Consider the following 13,212-nt stretch of genomic DNA (forward strand, 5'->3'; position numbering starts at 1 on the left):
ATCGTCAGGAAGGAAAACCCGACTTATTTATATATATATGTAGATATATCAAACAAAAGATAATTTTGAATAAATTATATGTAATGTAATAAAGAATTATCATGTTTCTAATGTGTATGATTTTTTTCAGGCTAGTCGTTCAGAGCCGCCACTGCTATGTCTGCACTACAGCCTATATTTTGTTCGAAGCAGCTTATTATTTTACTTCTTGCGTTTTTGGTACCCAATACGATATCACAATTCCATTCAGAAACCGCCTCGAATCGAAGAAGACCCGAAACCGGAACCGATAACTACAATAGGAATTTCGGTTCCGGCAATTTTGATAGCAGAAGTAGAAATTTCGACAGCAATAACTTTGCCGACGATAACAATTTTGCTAACAGAAATTTCGACAATGAGGATAATCAAAATTTTGGAAACACCCGATTTGGAACCAATAGGGATTTCAATGATCCCAATTCGGTGAACAGAAATTTTGATGATTTTAATAGAAATTTGGATAACACTAATAGATTTGGAGGTGTGGACAACCGGCGCAATTTTACTACATTCGATAATGGCGACTTTAATAATAGAAATTCATTCAATACGTTTGACGGTGTAAATAGGAATGTTGATAACGACATTTATAATTCTGATAATAACAGAAGAACTAGTACAAATAGACCCTGGTTACCACAACCCACACGTGGGTTCAGCTTTAATAATGATTTTGGGAGGAGCCGTGGTGGTGGTCCATCCCTTCTGGATAATAATTTAATTATAAATGAAGCGTAAGTTTATTTTATTATTATGCGTATTGAATGTTTTTATAAAGAAATTTTATCATTCTCGAAACTAAAATTTCATTAATAAGTTGGTGCCTTAATTTTGTCTTGCTAAAATGGAATGATATGATAAAATTCATTTTCGGTGTATTAAAATTTCAATGTAAATTGTAAGTATAAATTTTTGTAATAAATTATCATACTGATATTCTCTGCATAAGCAGGTTTTACGAACATTATATTAAAATATGAACAATAAGTTGAAAAAAATGTGCATCTTATTACACTAAAATGATGTAGTAAATTATGTCTCTTCTAATTTGTCTTGTTAGCTTATTAGTCCAGTCATTATAGTAAGTTCACCTCGGAAGCTGCAAGTCTGTAAATACTTGTATATTGACACCTAAGTTGTCTCAAAACCTACATATGTTGCATACACTCTACCATATGTAGGATCTGAGACTTTTTTGTGTCAATATACAAGTATTTACAGACTTACTGCAGGATATCTCGAATTCCGAGATTCTTACCTAATTTAAGCTTAAATGACTGGTCTATATTACCTACATATTTGTGATTAACGAAATTTGCTCTTAAACTTCACTTTATTGAAAGATTATTGATTCTTACTTGAACAATATTTTGCTAAATTATATTATTGTCTTAATCGACAAACAACAGACTTAATCGCCGAAAAGTCTTTGTCATTAAAAATGTCATTCAATTTGCAGTACATACTTCATTGTCGCATCTCGAATGGTAAGGCCAGGGTCAGTTTTCCGAGTTTCCGCCACTGTTTTTCAAACCCCGGTAGCGCTTACAATTAGGGCTTCGATTTCAAGAGATGGAGTGGAGATAAGTTCTGACAGCCGAGATGTGAAAGTTGGAAACCCAGAAACTTTACTGATGAGAGTAAGTTTTCTTTAAAAATTGAAGTTACTATAAGTTGTCATGTTGATGCTACTTTTAATTATATTCTCCCATATTTATAAAATGGGCAATTAATTTTAATATAGTCGTTGCCCATTTCATTAAAACCTGTTATCATTTCAAAAATATGTTGTGTTTGCTGAAGTCATGGTTAATGTTGCTTGATTTTTTTTTATTTCATGGATTATTTGCTCATTTTGACTTGAAAAGTGCATTATGTGTACAAATTTGATGTGAATAGCGATGCTTGTAATAGATCTCAGAGATTTAGCGTAGAAGTATGAAAAATGTACGATAAAACGTTTGTTGACCATTGACTGTTTTTAGTCATCAGATTATATATATATATATATATATATATATATATATATATATATATTTCTATGTTTGCTTTGTTCATGCTTGTTATGCATTTTTTTTGCTTTTGTTTGTCGCATCAGGTACCGGGTACAACCGCACCAGGAGAATATAAATTGAGGGTCGACGGTTTGTACAACAGTTTAATGGGTGGCTTGGCTTTTTTCAATGAGACTAGGTTGACTTTCAGCCAACGTTCAATGACAATATTTGTTCAAACAGATAAGCCAGTTTATATGCAAGGACAGACAGGTAATAATTGTTTTCTTTATGTATCAATTCTCAAACAAATAGTTGTTTCTAAGCACAATTTGATAATATAGATACATCTTGATTACAACCGGAATCATATAATTAAAATTTTTTGTGCTTCTTATTAAACTGTTTGTGAATTTATATAATATAAGTTAACTAAAACAATTCCTCAATATTTGCAGTGCGTTTCCGAACTATACCAATCAATACAGAATTGAAAGCATTTGATGATGCAGTAGATGTATATATGTTAGATCCTAACAGACACATAATGAGGAGATGGTTAAGCAGACAAGTTAGTGTTTTAATTATTATAAAATTATACAAAAACAAACTGAGTTTATTATGATATCGCTATTGTTTTAATAATTGAATTCTAAAATTTTAGTCAAATTTGGGAACAGTATCTTTAGAATACCAATTATCGGATCAGCCTGTTTTTGGAGAGTGGGTGATAAAGGTGGTAGCACAAGGTCAAGTCGAAGAAGCCACATTTTTAGTTGAAGAATATTATCAGACAAGATTTGAAGTTAATGTGACAATGCCAGCTTTTTTCTTCAATACAGATAGATATATTTATGGTAATATATAACAATAGTATGGTAGTATAGCGAAAGCTATTTATTCGCGGGTGATTCAATGTTTCAATATTTCAGTCAATGTTTATAAGACAAGAAATTGCAAATCACATTTCCATTCTTAATCCTTCACCCAGATTTTCAAATTTAATGTCACGTTTCTAGTGCTTGTTGAAGGCTTCTTTTTAATAAGCTATGAATTTAACATTTTTTCCAAACTGCCTTCATTCAAATCTTAATCTTGCAATTCAAGTCATTCCTAGGTATCTCTTGGTTCTATTTATTCGAGCCCATTTTCAAAATACTTGGCAAAATTATTTAACAAAATACTTTAGGCCTTTTTTATTATTTTATTTGCCTGCGTTTACGATTGGATACCCATCGGAATCCTTTAATGATTATTTGGAATTTATAAATTCAAAGTGTTCATTTATTATATCCACGAATAGGTTTTTTTTTTTTTTGAATTCTTGAACAAAAAAATTTCGTGAAAGCGCAAAGAACCGTATTTGATTTGGATGTTCAAGGCCCGGCTAGCTCAGTCGGTAGAGCATGAGACTCTTAATCTCAGGGTCGTGGGTTCGAGCCCCACGTTGGGCGTTTATTTTTACTGATTTTTTTTTTATAATTACAAAATGCAAAGAGCTATTTTATTGAATGGAAAATTAATTGCATATTAATAACTTACATCACGTAATGATTAAGGTGTTCATAGCGTATGTTTCTTTGTTTTTTTAGACCTTTAGTTTTAACCAATTTTTTTTCTCAAAGCTGGGCTAATACTTTCTCACTTATTCATTTTTTTTTCTTTGTTCCATTTTTAGATGCGTGATGATTTATTTATATTCATTATTAATCTTCAATAATTTCCAAGAAAAAAATGGCTTTGAAAATCAGACAAGAGAAATTTTATTAGAAGTGTTTGAATGAAACTTCTTTTTGTATTAAGTTTATTATCATTCCTTAAATTTATGTTTATGCTTGTAATAGGCGAGAGTTGCTTTTATTATATATAACTTAAATAATTTATTTTTCAAAAAGGCAAAGTTATGGCAAACTATACATCAGGAGCGCCTGTTAAAGGAAACTTAACACTAAAGGCGACTATTAGGCCCATCTCAAGATTCAACGAAAAAGAATTGTATCAATACAATGTTCAGCAAACATATGGTAATACTCCACGAAATCAACAATTTGATCCAAACAGACAGTATAATAATCAATACGGAAGGCAATATGGTAGCAATTACAACAATCCTCAAAATTATCCCTATGATCCAAACAGAGATTATAATGATAGGTCTAGCAGTGGCAACAGATTTTATGATGAGCGAGTTGTTGAAAAGCATTTTACATTTGTAAGTCATTATTCTTACTAATAATAATAACAAAATTAGTTTATGTTTACAATTACCAATTAATCAATCATTAACTTTTGGTTGAGTAATGATAAGAATTTATAAGCTCAAATTATTTTTTATACTATTTAAGCTTATCCTATGAAATTATCACTGAAATAAAATAATCATAATTTATTAAATGTCTTAACAGAAATTTAAATTTCTTAATCAATTTAAAATCAAGTAATTTGAAAAAGTTATCAAATATTTTTTTTTCATTTCCATTATTTACACACACATTGCAAATTTTAACTATTTGAGAAGCGCATCACAAATTAAACTTTCATATCCTTCAGAATGAAGAATGGCCGTTTTGGATGGAGAAGCCTTATGACTATTATTCTAATGGTGAAATGCCTTATTTGAGGTTTTTCAATGGAACATACTACTTTCAATACCCAATGTCTCAGCTCGAACAAATTGTTCCCACTCTTGATGGCATGGAAGTCCAAATTACCGCTACCGTTGGCGAGCGATTTATGGATGAAGTAAGGAATATTATTATAAATATTATAATGTAATATAATTAACTAGTAATTATATATATATTTTTTTGTATTCAGGTAATTCAAGGATTTTCAATTGCTCGAATATATAATTCTTCAATGAAAGTATCTTTTCTTGGAGATAGTCCACAAGTGTTTAAGCCTGCTATGCCATTTACATGCTATGTGAGTATATAAATTCAATCTTAAAAAACAATATCTGTAGTATATGTATAGAATATATTCAACTTAATATATATTAAATATAATATAATATAAATAAAAATAATTTATATTAAATATAAAATCAATTCAGTATCTAATCCTATTTGCTTACAGATTGTAGCGGAATTTCATGACGGTTCACCACTTCCATTCGATCGAGTTATGATGGGCGCATTAGAAATCTCTGGTTCCGTGGAATCAAGATCTGGTGGTAGACGAGATTTACCTATGAGAGAGCTGGTTATGTCTGAAGACTTGGGCGTTTGGGAATTTAAAGTCGACCTCAAACATCAATTAGGTTTTGATTGATTTTTTTATAACTTATCTAATAGATAAAAATATTACCAAAAGATTAAAAATACGTTTTTAAACCCCTTGCTTATATTAAATACAGGTTTAGAAGATGATAGCCGAGCCAAAGAATATCTGGATGATATTACTTCTATGAAATTGCATGCATATTTCAAGGACGGATACGGGGAACGAACCAGTGCAGACCTCTTGCTAATAGCGCATCATTCACCTCTAAACCAACATATCAAAGTTTCAACATCAACAACGCATCCTAAAGTGGGAGAATATATAGTATTACATATCCAAAGCAATTTTTATATGGAATCATTCCAGTATATTGTCATGTCCAAAGGATTAATACTGCTATCTGGAAAGGAAAACATGCAGGATTCCATCAGGTAATTAGATAACTGAGGCTATATATTGTATATTAAGTTTTGGATCATCAATATTTATCAATGTTTCTTGTAGAACATTTGCCGTAACGCTTAGTGCAGAAATGGCACCAGCTGCTACAATAGTAGTTTGGCATGTGGGTTCTAGGGGCAAAGTTCTTGCAGATAGCTTAACATTCCCTGTAAATGGAATATCTAGAAATAATTTCACTGTTTTTATAAATAATCGTAAAGCGAGAACTGGACGAAAAGTTGAAGTAGCAATTTATGGTGAGCCAGGAGCTTATGTTGGATTATCAGGTAAGTCACAAAAATTTAATTCAGATGTTTAATTTTCAAATAGCATTTGTGATCAAATGTTTGATTTCATATAATCATTTTACAGAAGAAGGAAATTGTAATGAATAGTTATGAAACAAAACAACGCGCGTTTTACAATGATTTTTATTTCTTATTGGATTTCCTTGTCTCTGATCCGATTAGTAGATGATATTGAAATGTTGGATCATTTACTAAAACATTCTTGTTATCTTTTTTAATTCCAGCAGATTACTTTATATTATAAACATTGTTGGTTAAATACTAATTGTTTTTCAGGAATTGATAGAGCTTTCTACACTATGCAAGCTGGAAATGAACTAACCTATGCACAAGTCATCACAAAAATGGCATCATTTGATGAGCAGACTAATGGTACATTCAAGCATACATGGCTTTCTCATGAAGGAGATCCTGATGAGCTAGTTTATTATCCAAGTTCAACATTTGGCATTGATGCTAATAGAACATTTGAGTAAGTTTTATCTATAGGCTTATCTTGTCTATAATGAGATTAACATTGCTTGTATTAATATTACTTATGCTTCATTTTAGATATGTTGGACTTGCAGTTTTCACAGATATTATAGTTCCTAGAAGACCTGATAATTGTAATCATACTTTTGGTCTTTCGGAATGCCTAACAGGTCGATGCTATCGAACAGATAAAAGATGTGATGGTGTGCTGGATTGTGAAGATGGAACTGATGAGGCTAATTGTCGTTCACTCAATAGTACAAGTTTAGCAAACTTTAGAAAGTTTCGTTTCAATAGAATACAATGGCAGTATGAAAATGTTTGGCTATGGAAAGACATCAATATAGGACCACATGGACGGTAAGATTGTTTGCAGATCATATCTATATTATTAATTGTCAATTATACAAATCATTTTTATACTCTTATTAAATTACTTTTCTAAATGATACAATTCTATATACGTTTTTATATTTTTTTAAGGTATATTTTTAATATTGACGTGCCGGAGCGACCGGCTCATTGGATGATTTCCGCATTCTCCGTATCTCCTTCTAAAGGTTTTGGAATGTTGCAACGAGCTATTGAATATGTCGGTGTTTTACCATTCTTTATAAATGTGGAAATGCCTGATAAATGTAGGCAAGGCGAGCAAGTTGGTATCAGAGTATCTGTGTTCAATTATATGCTAGAAGCCATTGAGGCTACTGTAGTGCTAGAAGGCTCTTCAGATTATAAATTCGTTCATGTAGAGGAAGATGGTGTTGTAAGTATTATAAATATATCATTATGCATGCTTATTTCAATAATTTGCCAATTTTTTCTATCTATTATTATATAGGTTCGGTCATATAATCCACGCACATCATTTGGCGAGCATCAGTTTTTTATTTATATACCATCCCAAGATGCTGCAATTGTGCATCTTCCTATTGTTCCAACAAAACTTGGAAAGTTAACAGTGCGCATACATGCAATAACTCTAATTGGGAAAGATCAAGCAATAAGAACCCTATATGTAGAGGTAAACCGATTACTTTTGGACATTGAATTAATGTTTTATAATAAATATTTTGAATTTCATATCACATAGATAATGTATTAATTATCACTTTTTTAACTTTTTAGCCAGATGGAGTTCCACAATATAGGCATCAATCTATACTGCTTGATCTTAGCAATCGTGCATATTTCTTCCAATATATGCATGTTAACGTTACTGAGACACCTATAATACCATATGAAGTAGACAGGTACTATGTTTATGGTTCCAATAGCGCCAAACTTTCAGTTGTCGGTGATGTTGTTGGACCCATTTTTCCAACCATGCCTGTTAATGCTACATCTTTATTAGATCTTCCAATGGTAAGTACTACTATTTTCTCATATTTATTAGTTAGTTATACAAAAACTAAAAATTTAGAATAACTGTGTATGTGAGCCGAACTTTGACTTTTTATCAAAGTTTTCTCAAAAGGCTGAAGCGAATTCAAAAATTTAAAAGTCATTCAATGAAATAAGCACTTGCAATGTTAGATTTTTTATACAATCTTTAGAAAAGTTCAACATTTTTCGTTCACGTTTTAGCCTAAAATCCTGAATCAATTTTGGAAATATAAAATATGTTCATAGTCTTAATGAACATATGTACTAATTATGGACTTATGATGTTTTACAGTTATTCGGCAAACTTATGAATTACTCATAAATAAATATATTGATTTCTTAATGATTATGTTGATTATTTACAAAAATAATCAAAATTCCATATACAACTTTCCACAAACGTTTTATATAACTTTATCTCTATAAATGTTTTATATGTTCTCTATAATAAAAGTTTGTTCCATTTTCACGTTATCAATGGATTTTTTCTAACAGGAGGTATATATGTCTTATACTAAAATTCATTTATGAGTATCTAAATACTTGTTATTTTTAGGACTCTGCTGAACAAAATATGTTTAGTTTTGCTGCAAACTTATATACTACAATGTATATGAGATTAATAAGCCAAAGAAATCGAACGCTCGAGAGAAACTCATTCCATCACATGAATATTGGATATCAGAGGCAATTGTCTTTTATGAACCCAGATGGATCTTTTAGTTTATTTAGGAGTGATTGGTATGTATAACAATAAAAAAAACTCAATGAGGTATTTCATTGTAACACCTTATAATAATAGGACATGAAATGACACAGTCTCACAAGAGTCTATTTGGATTCTTTGAACAAAAAACCTTAAAGATATTTTAAATATTATACATTTCTCTTTCTAGGAATCAGTCAGCTTCCAGTGTGTGGCTTACGGCGTATTGCGCTCGGGTATTACAAGAAGCATCTTTCTATGAATGGGAAAACTTTATCTATATTGATCCAAATGTAATAGGCAAAGCTGTTAGTTGGATTCTTAAACATCAAACTGCAGAAGGTTCATTTTATGAAATTACATGGTCGCCAGACAGAAAAACAAATGGAACATTGAATTGGCCAAATGATCCTATACAGCAAAGAAATATTACGTTGACAGCCCATGTTTTAATTACACTTGCTTCTGTAAAAGATTTGTCAGGTAAATCAAATATATATATATATATATATATATATATATATATATATATAATATATATATATATATATATATATAGATATAATTATATATATATATCTCTATCTAGATCTATATATATTTTTAAATATATATATCTATATATATGTATATATATATATATACATATACATATACATAAACATATACTAGTAGCTTGACATACAAGTTCAATTCGTTCTGTTAATACGCTCATATATCGAATCGCTCATATCTCGAAGCAATTTTTTCATATAAATACATTGAAATACCATTAATTCGTTCCAGCATGGTGGTTTTTGTTTTTATGAATATTGTATTAATTTACTTATTGTTTTTCTTGTCTATTCATTTATATTAATATATAATTTAAATAACTATATATAGTTATAACTAATATATATTAGTTATAACTAATAAAATAATTTACTCTCATAAAACAGACAAAATATTTCTATGGTAGGATAACAATTATTCCAACTGTTCGTCAGTTTCTCTTTTTAAGTTTCTTATTAAGAAATAAAATGAATTACATTAAATTACATTACATGAGGGAGAGAACATAATTATATGCATGCATACAACTTAACCATGAGTTATGAACAGAATTGTATATATAATTTTTTAATATTATTTAAACACTCTAAAGTTAAAGTGGAAGGTTGACAATAATTTCATATTAGACTACTATATTTTTAATCTAATCTAACAGAATATAGAATAGAGCAAGAAATAATACAGAAATTAAAATTATTTTGTAAATTGATTTGTCAATATAAAATAATTTGATTATTTTTGTGTCATTTAAGGATCTCTTGGATCAAAAGTTGCTGTAGCTCAACAACAGGCAATATCATGGTTAGAAAGAAATATTAAATTGTTAGAAGAACATGGTGAACCATATGATGTTGCTCTAGTAGCCTATGCACTGATGCTTAGCAAAGCTTCTAATGCCGAGGCTGCATTTGGAATATTGGCAAGGCACGCAAGAATTGAGGGTAAGTTTTAACTGAATAAGCAACTTATATGAATAAACAATTGGCAATATATATTTAAATACTTGATATATTTTTTTCAATTACAATTTTTTCATTTGTATTGTCTAGGTGGCCTGATGTATTGGGGAAAGGAAGCCGTACCGTTACCACCATATAAGTTGGAAAATCAGAAACCTTTCTTATTACCTCGATTGCCATATAAATATGACTCAATGAATATTGAAACAACAGCTTATGCATTGATGACGTATGTTGCAAGACATGAACTTATGGTCGACCCTATTGTTAAATGGTTAAATGCACAGAGACTTACTGATGGTGGTTGGGCTTCTACACAGGTATAATAAGATTTTACAGAATGTTGGTATTTTTAATTTTCAGAAAAAGTATATTTTCTGTCTTTGCTAGATTCGATTAGTTAATTTTGTTTCAAACTAATTTATTTGACATGGAATGGAATTCACTTGGAATGAAAACAAGATAAAGTAGCAGTTTGCTTTTTGAATAAATTTGCCTTCATTTGTAATCTAAAAGTACTTTAAATTCAGTTTGTTGGTTAGTTTTACTTAATAATTGGTTGTATATTTCTTTGTTATCAACAGTTAAAGGAAAAATCATTTGCTTCCATATTAATAATATGAAGATAGCTGTTCATTAACTTAGTTTTATATAGTCATTAGTATCTAATAACAAGATATCGTTTAATATTTTTTTTAAGGATACTGGAATGGCTATGAAGGCGCTTTGTGAATACACTACAAAATCCAGACTACGAGATGTTTCTTCTCTTACAATAACTGTGGAAGCATCTTCACTGCCAGGAATGACCAATATGTTTTATGTAACTGATAAAAATTTGGCTCAGTTGCAAACACTTGAAGTAAATAGCTATTGTTTATTTTAACTGATATAACATTGCATTACATTTTTAACAAAATAACTTAATTACATGTCCATAATGAGGTATATGCATATTTTTCGATAATAAATAATACTTGGATGCTAAAGTTCAAAAGTATATATATTAATTTAAGAATTCATTTTAAAAACTTTTATGCCTGTAATATCAGTTCACTATTAAATATGTAATTGTATTCATTTATTTTTAAGATACCAAATGCTTGGGGTACTGTAAAGGTTCAAGCTAAAGGGGCAGGTTATGCAATCTTGCAAATGACTGTTCAATACAATGTGGATATTTATAAGTTCCAAACGCAGCCTCCTATACGAGCTTTTTCATTGCGGACGCATGCCACTTTCCATGGAAGAAATCAGTCTCACATAACTTACGTCAGTTGTCAAAGGTTTGAAAATAATTTGAAGTAATTTTTATTGCAATCTTAATAATTTTTATAGAAAATTAATATCAAATAATTATTTCTATACAGTTGGATAAACCAAAATGAATCCATACGTTCCGGCATGGCAGTATTGGATGTTGCAATTCCAACTGGTTATATAATACAACAGCAAAAACTAGATTCATATATTCTGAGTCAAAGGGTAAGAAATTTGCAGAGGGCTAGATTCCAACCCCGGAAAGTTCTATTCTATTTTGATTTTCTGGATGAACATGAAACTTGCATAAACTTTACAATTGAGAGGTGGCATCCAGTTGCTAATATGTCTAGATATTTACCCATCAGAGTTTATGAATACTATGCTCCAGGTACGAAAATCAATAAAATCTAGTATAATTTATTTTTATTCAAATAATAGTCTCTAAAGAGTCATAAATATTAGATTATATTAAACAATAGATTCTAACAGATTAGAAAATAGAATGAAATAGATTTCCAGTTAATTTTTTCAATTTCACTAAAAGTGTGTGTATATATTGTTTCAAGATTAATTGAAATACTATCTATAAAATTTCTAATTTTTCTATTTCAGAGAGATTTAATGAAACCATTTTTGATGCATTACCTACATATCTTCTGAATATTTGTGAAGTTTGTGGTAGCTCGCAGTGCCCTTACTGCTCTATTTATAATGCCGCCGTAGCAAATCCACTGCCTTCATTGTTTGTTGTACTAATAATTGCACTCACAGTCTCGCACAGAAGTTGGAGTTCTATAGATTTATATTTTGGATGGAGAGTATCATAAATATTCTTTTAAGTAAGCATTTGTTATAAAATTATTATTATTTTTTTTATTTTGTTTAAGAACACAATGAAAGAATCAAGTTATTTTATCTGAAAAGTCTTACCTATAAACTTCATGTGTTAAATTGTGTATTTACATTTAACTCATGCTGCATTAATTTTAACTTACTATTTTGTGACTTATTTTTTTTAGTATTTTAATGATATTTTATTAAGGGTCATGCTTGTAATTGATCATAAGGCACATTTGCTTTGTGTAAACGAAAAGTCATGTGTATGATCTTTGAATGGGACACATATCACAAAGAGATAGCTGAATTTCTTCAGTTAAACTAGTGTGAAATCTTATTTGTGTTCATGTTATTTGAAAACTAGATATTTTTATAGTAAACTTCTAATAACACTAAGTAAAAAAATATTTTAGTAACAAGAAAAAAATACATTTAACATTTGTTAGTTGAAATTTTTATACTTTAAGACTATTACTCATTTTATTTAAATGAATATTTCTATTATCTAAGTTATTGAAATTGTGTTTTTCACATTTCGCTATTATATTTATTTAATAATTAATTTCATTTACTTTATTATTAAACAGTGTCCATATTTGAATTTATATATATATATATATATATATATATATATATATATATATATATATATATATTACTTTAATAGTGAATAAAATTAAGTACTCTAAAATAAGATATTATTTTATACTGAACGTAGCCGTCCATAAAATCTGGTCTCGTAATATATATATTATAAGATATGTAAATTTATTAATAAAAAATATAAAAAATAGTGCATTCTCCTGTGAAATGCTCCTTAGATTATTTAGTGTAATTTTGTTGATAACATTCAAAAATGTGCAATTTGAATTTTATTTTGATACAGTATTATGATTTAAAAAATTAACAATTGTTTCACAAATTCACATCAAAATTTAAATGAATCAGTGTGCATTGTACATTATATTTTATATATCTTTAAGCTTAGAATAATCATTTGAAGTGCAAAATGTACTAGTTAA

The 13,212-nt window shown here is 29.2% G+C and overlaps 1 protein-coding gene and 1 non-coding gene across 3 annotated transcripts in view; both read left to right on the forward strand.

Annotated features, from left to right (window-relative positions):
- The window catches only part of LOC113375531 (CD109 antigen), a 28,955-nt gene extending 16,393 nt beyond the window's left edge, over positions 1 to 12,562 (forward strand). For both annotated transcript variants that reach the window (XM_026615467.1, XM_026615475.1), the window contains exons 2-25: positions 131 to 776; positions 1,502 to 1,682; positions 2,141 to 2,309; positions 2,495 to 2,607; positions 2,701 to 2,893; positions 3,932 to 4,248; positions 4,587 to 4,778; positions 4,854 to 4,961; positions 5,115 to 5,298; positions 5,395 to 5,692; positions 5,766 to 5,989; positions 6,287 to 6,482; positions 6,563 to 6,844; positions 6,968 to 7,250; positions 7,326 to 7,508; positions 7,613 to 7,849; positions 8,427 to 8,611; positions 8,767 to 9,059; positions 9,884 to 10,072; positions 10,181 to 10,410; positions 10,791 to 10,952; positions 11,183 to 11,376; positions 11,461 to 11,741; positions 11,966 to 12,562. In XM_026615467.1, coding sequence (XP_026471252.1) covers positions 157 to 776; positions 1,502 to 1,682; positions 2,141 to 2,309; positions 2,495 to 2,607; positions 2,701 to 2,893; positions 3,932 to 4,248; positions 4,587 to 4,778; positions 4,854 to 4,961; positions 5,115 to 5,298; positions 5,395 to 5,692; positions 5,766 to 5,989; positions 6,287 to 6,482; positions 6,563 to 6,844; positions 6,968 to 7,250; positions 7,326 to 7,508; positions 7,613 to 7,849; positions 8,427 to 8,611; positions 8,767 to 9,059; positions 9,884 to 10,072; positions 10,181 to 10,410; positions 10,791 to 10,952; positions 11,183 to 11,376; positions 11,461 to 11,741; positions 11,966 to 12,180 — 5,529 coding nt within the window. In that variant the 5' untranslated portion in view covers positions 131 to 156 and the 3' untranslated portion in view covers positions 12,181 to 12,562. The remainder of the gene's footprint in view (positions 1 to 130; positions 777 to 1,501; positions 1,683 to 2,140; positions 2,310 to 2,494; positions 2,608 to 2,700; positions 2,894 to 3,931; positions 4,249 to 4,586; positions 4,779 to 4,853; positions 4,962 to 5,114; positions 5,299 to 5,394; positions 5,693 to 5,765; positions 5,990 to 6,286; positions 6,483 to 6,562; positions 6,845 to 6,967; positions 7,251 to 7,325; positions 7,509 to 7,612; positions 7,850 to 8,426; positions 8,612 to 8,766; positions 9,060 to 9,883; positions 10,073 to 10,180; positions 10,411 to 10,790; positions 10,953 to 11,182; positions 11,377 to 11,460; positions 11,742 to 11,965) is intronic.
- On the forward strand, positions 3,418 to 3,490 carry Trnak-cuu. The gene has a single exon. It is a non-coding gene; the product is annotated as a tRNA-Lys (tRNA).
- Positions 12,563 to 13,212: the final 650 nt, after the last annotated feature.

This window comes from Ctenocephalides felis, unplaced genomic scaffold (genome assembly GCF_003426905.1).
Source record: "Ctenocephalides felis isolate EL2017-DRISC unplaced genomic scaffold, ASM342690v1 CF-g0.4_SCAFFOLD_00845, whole genome shotgun sequence".
Taxonomy (NCBI): domain Eukaryota; kingdom Metazoa; phylum Arthropoda; class Insecta; order Siphonaptera; family Pulicidae; genus Ctenocephalides; species Ctenocephalides felis.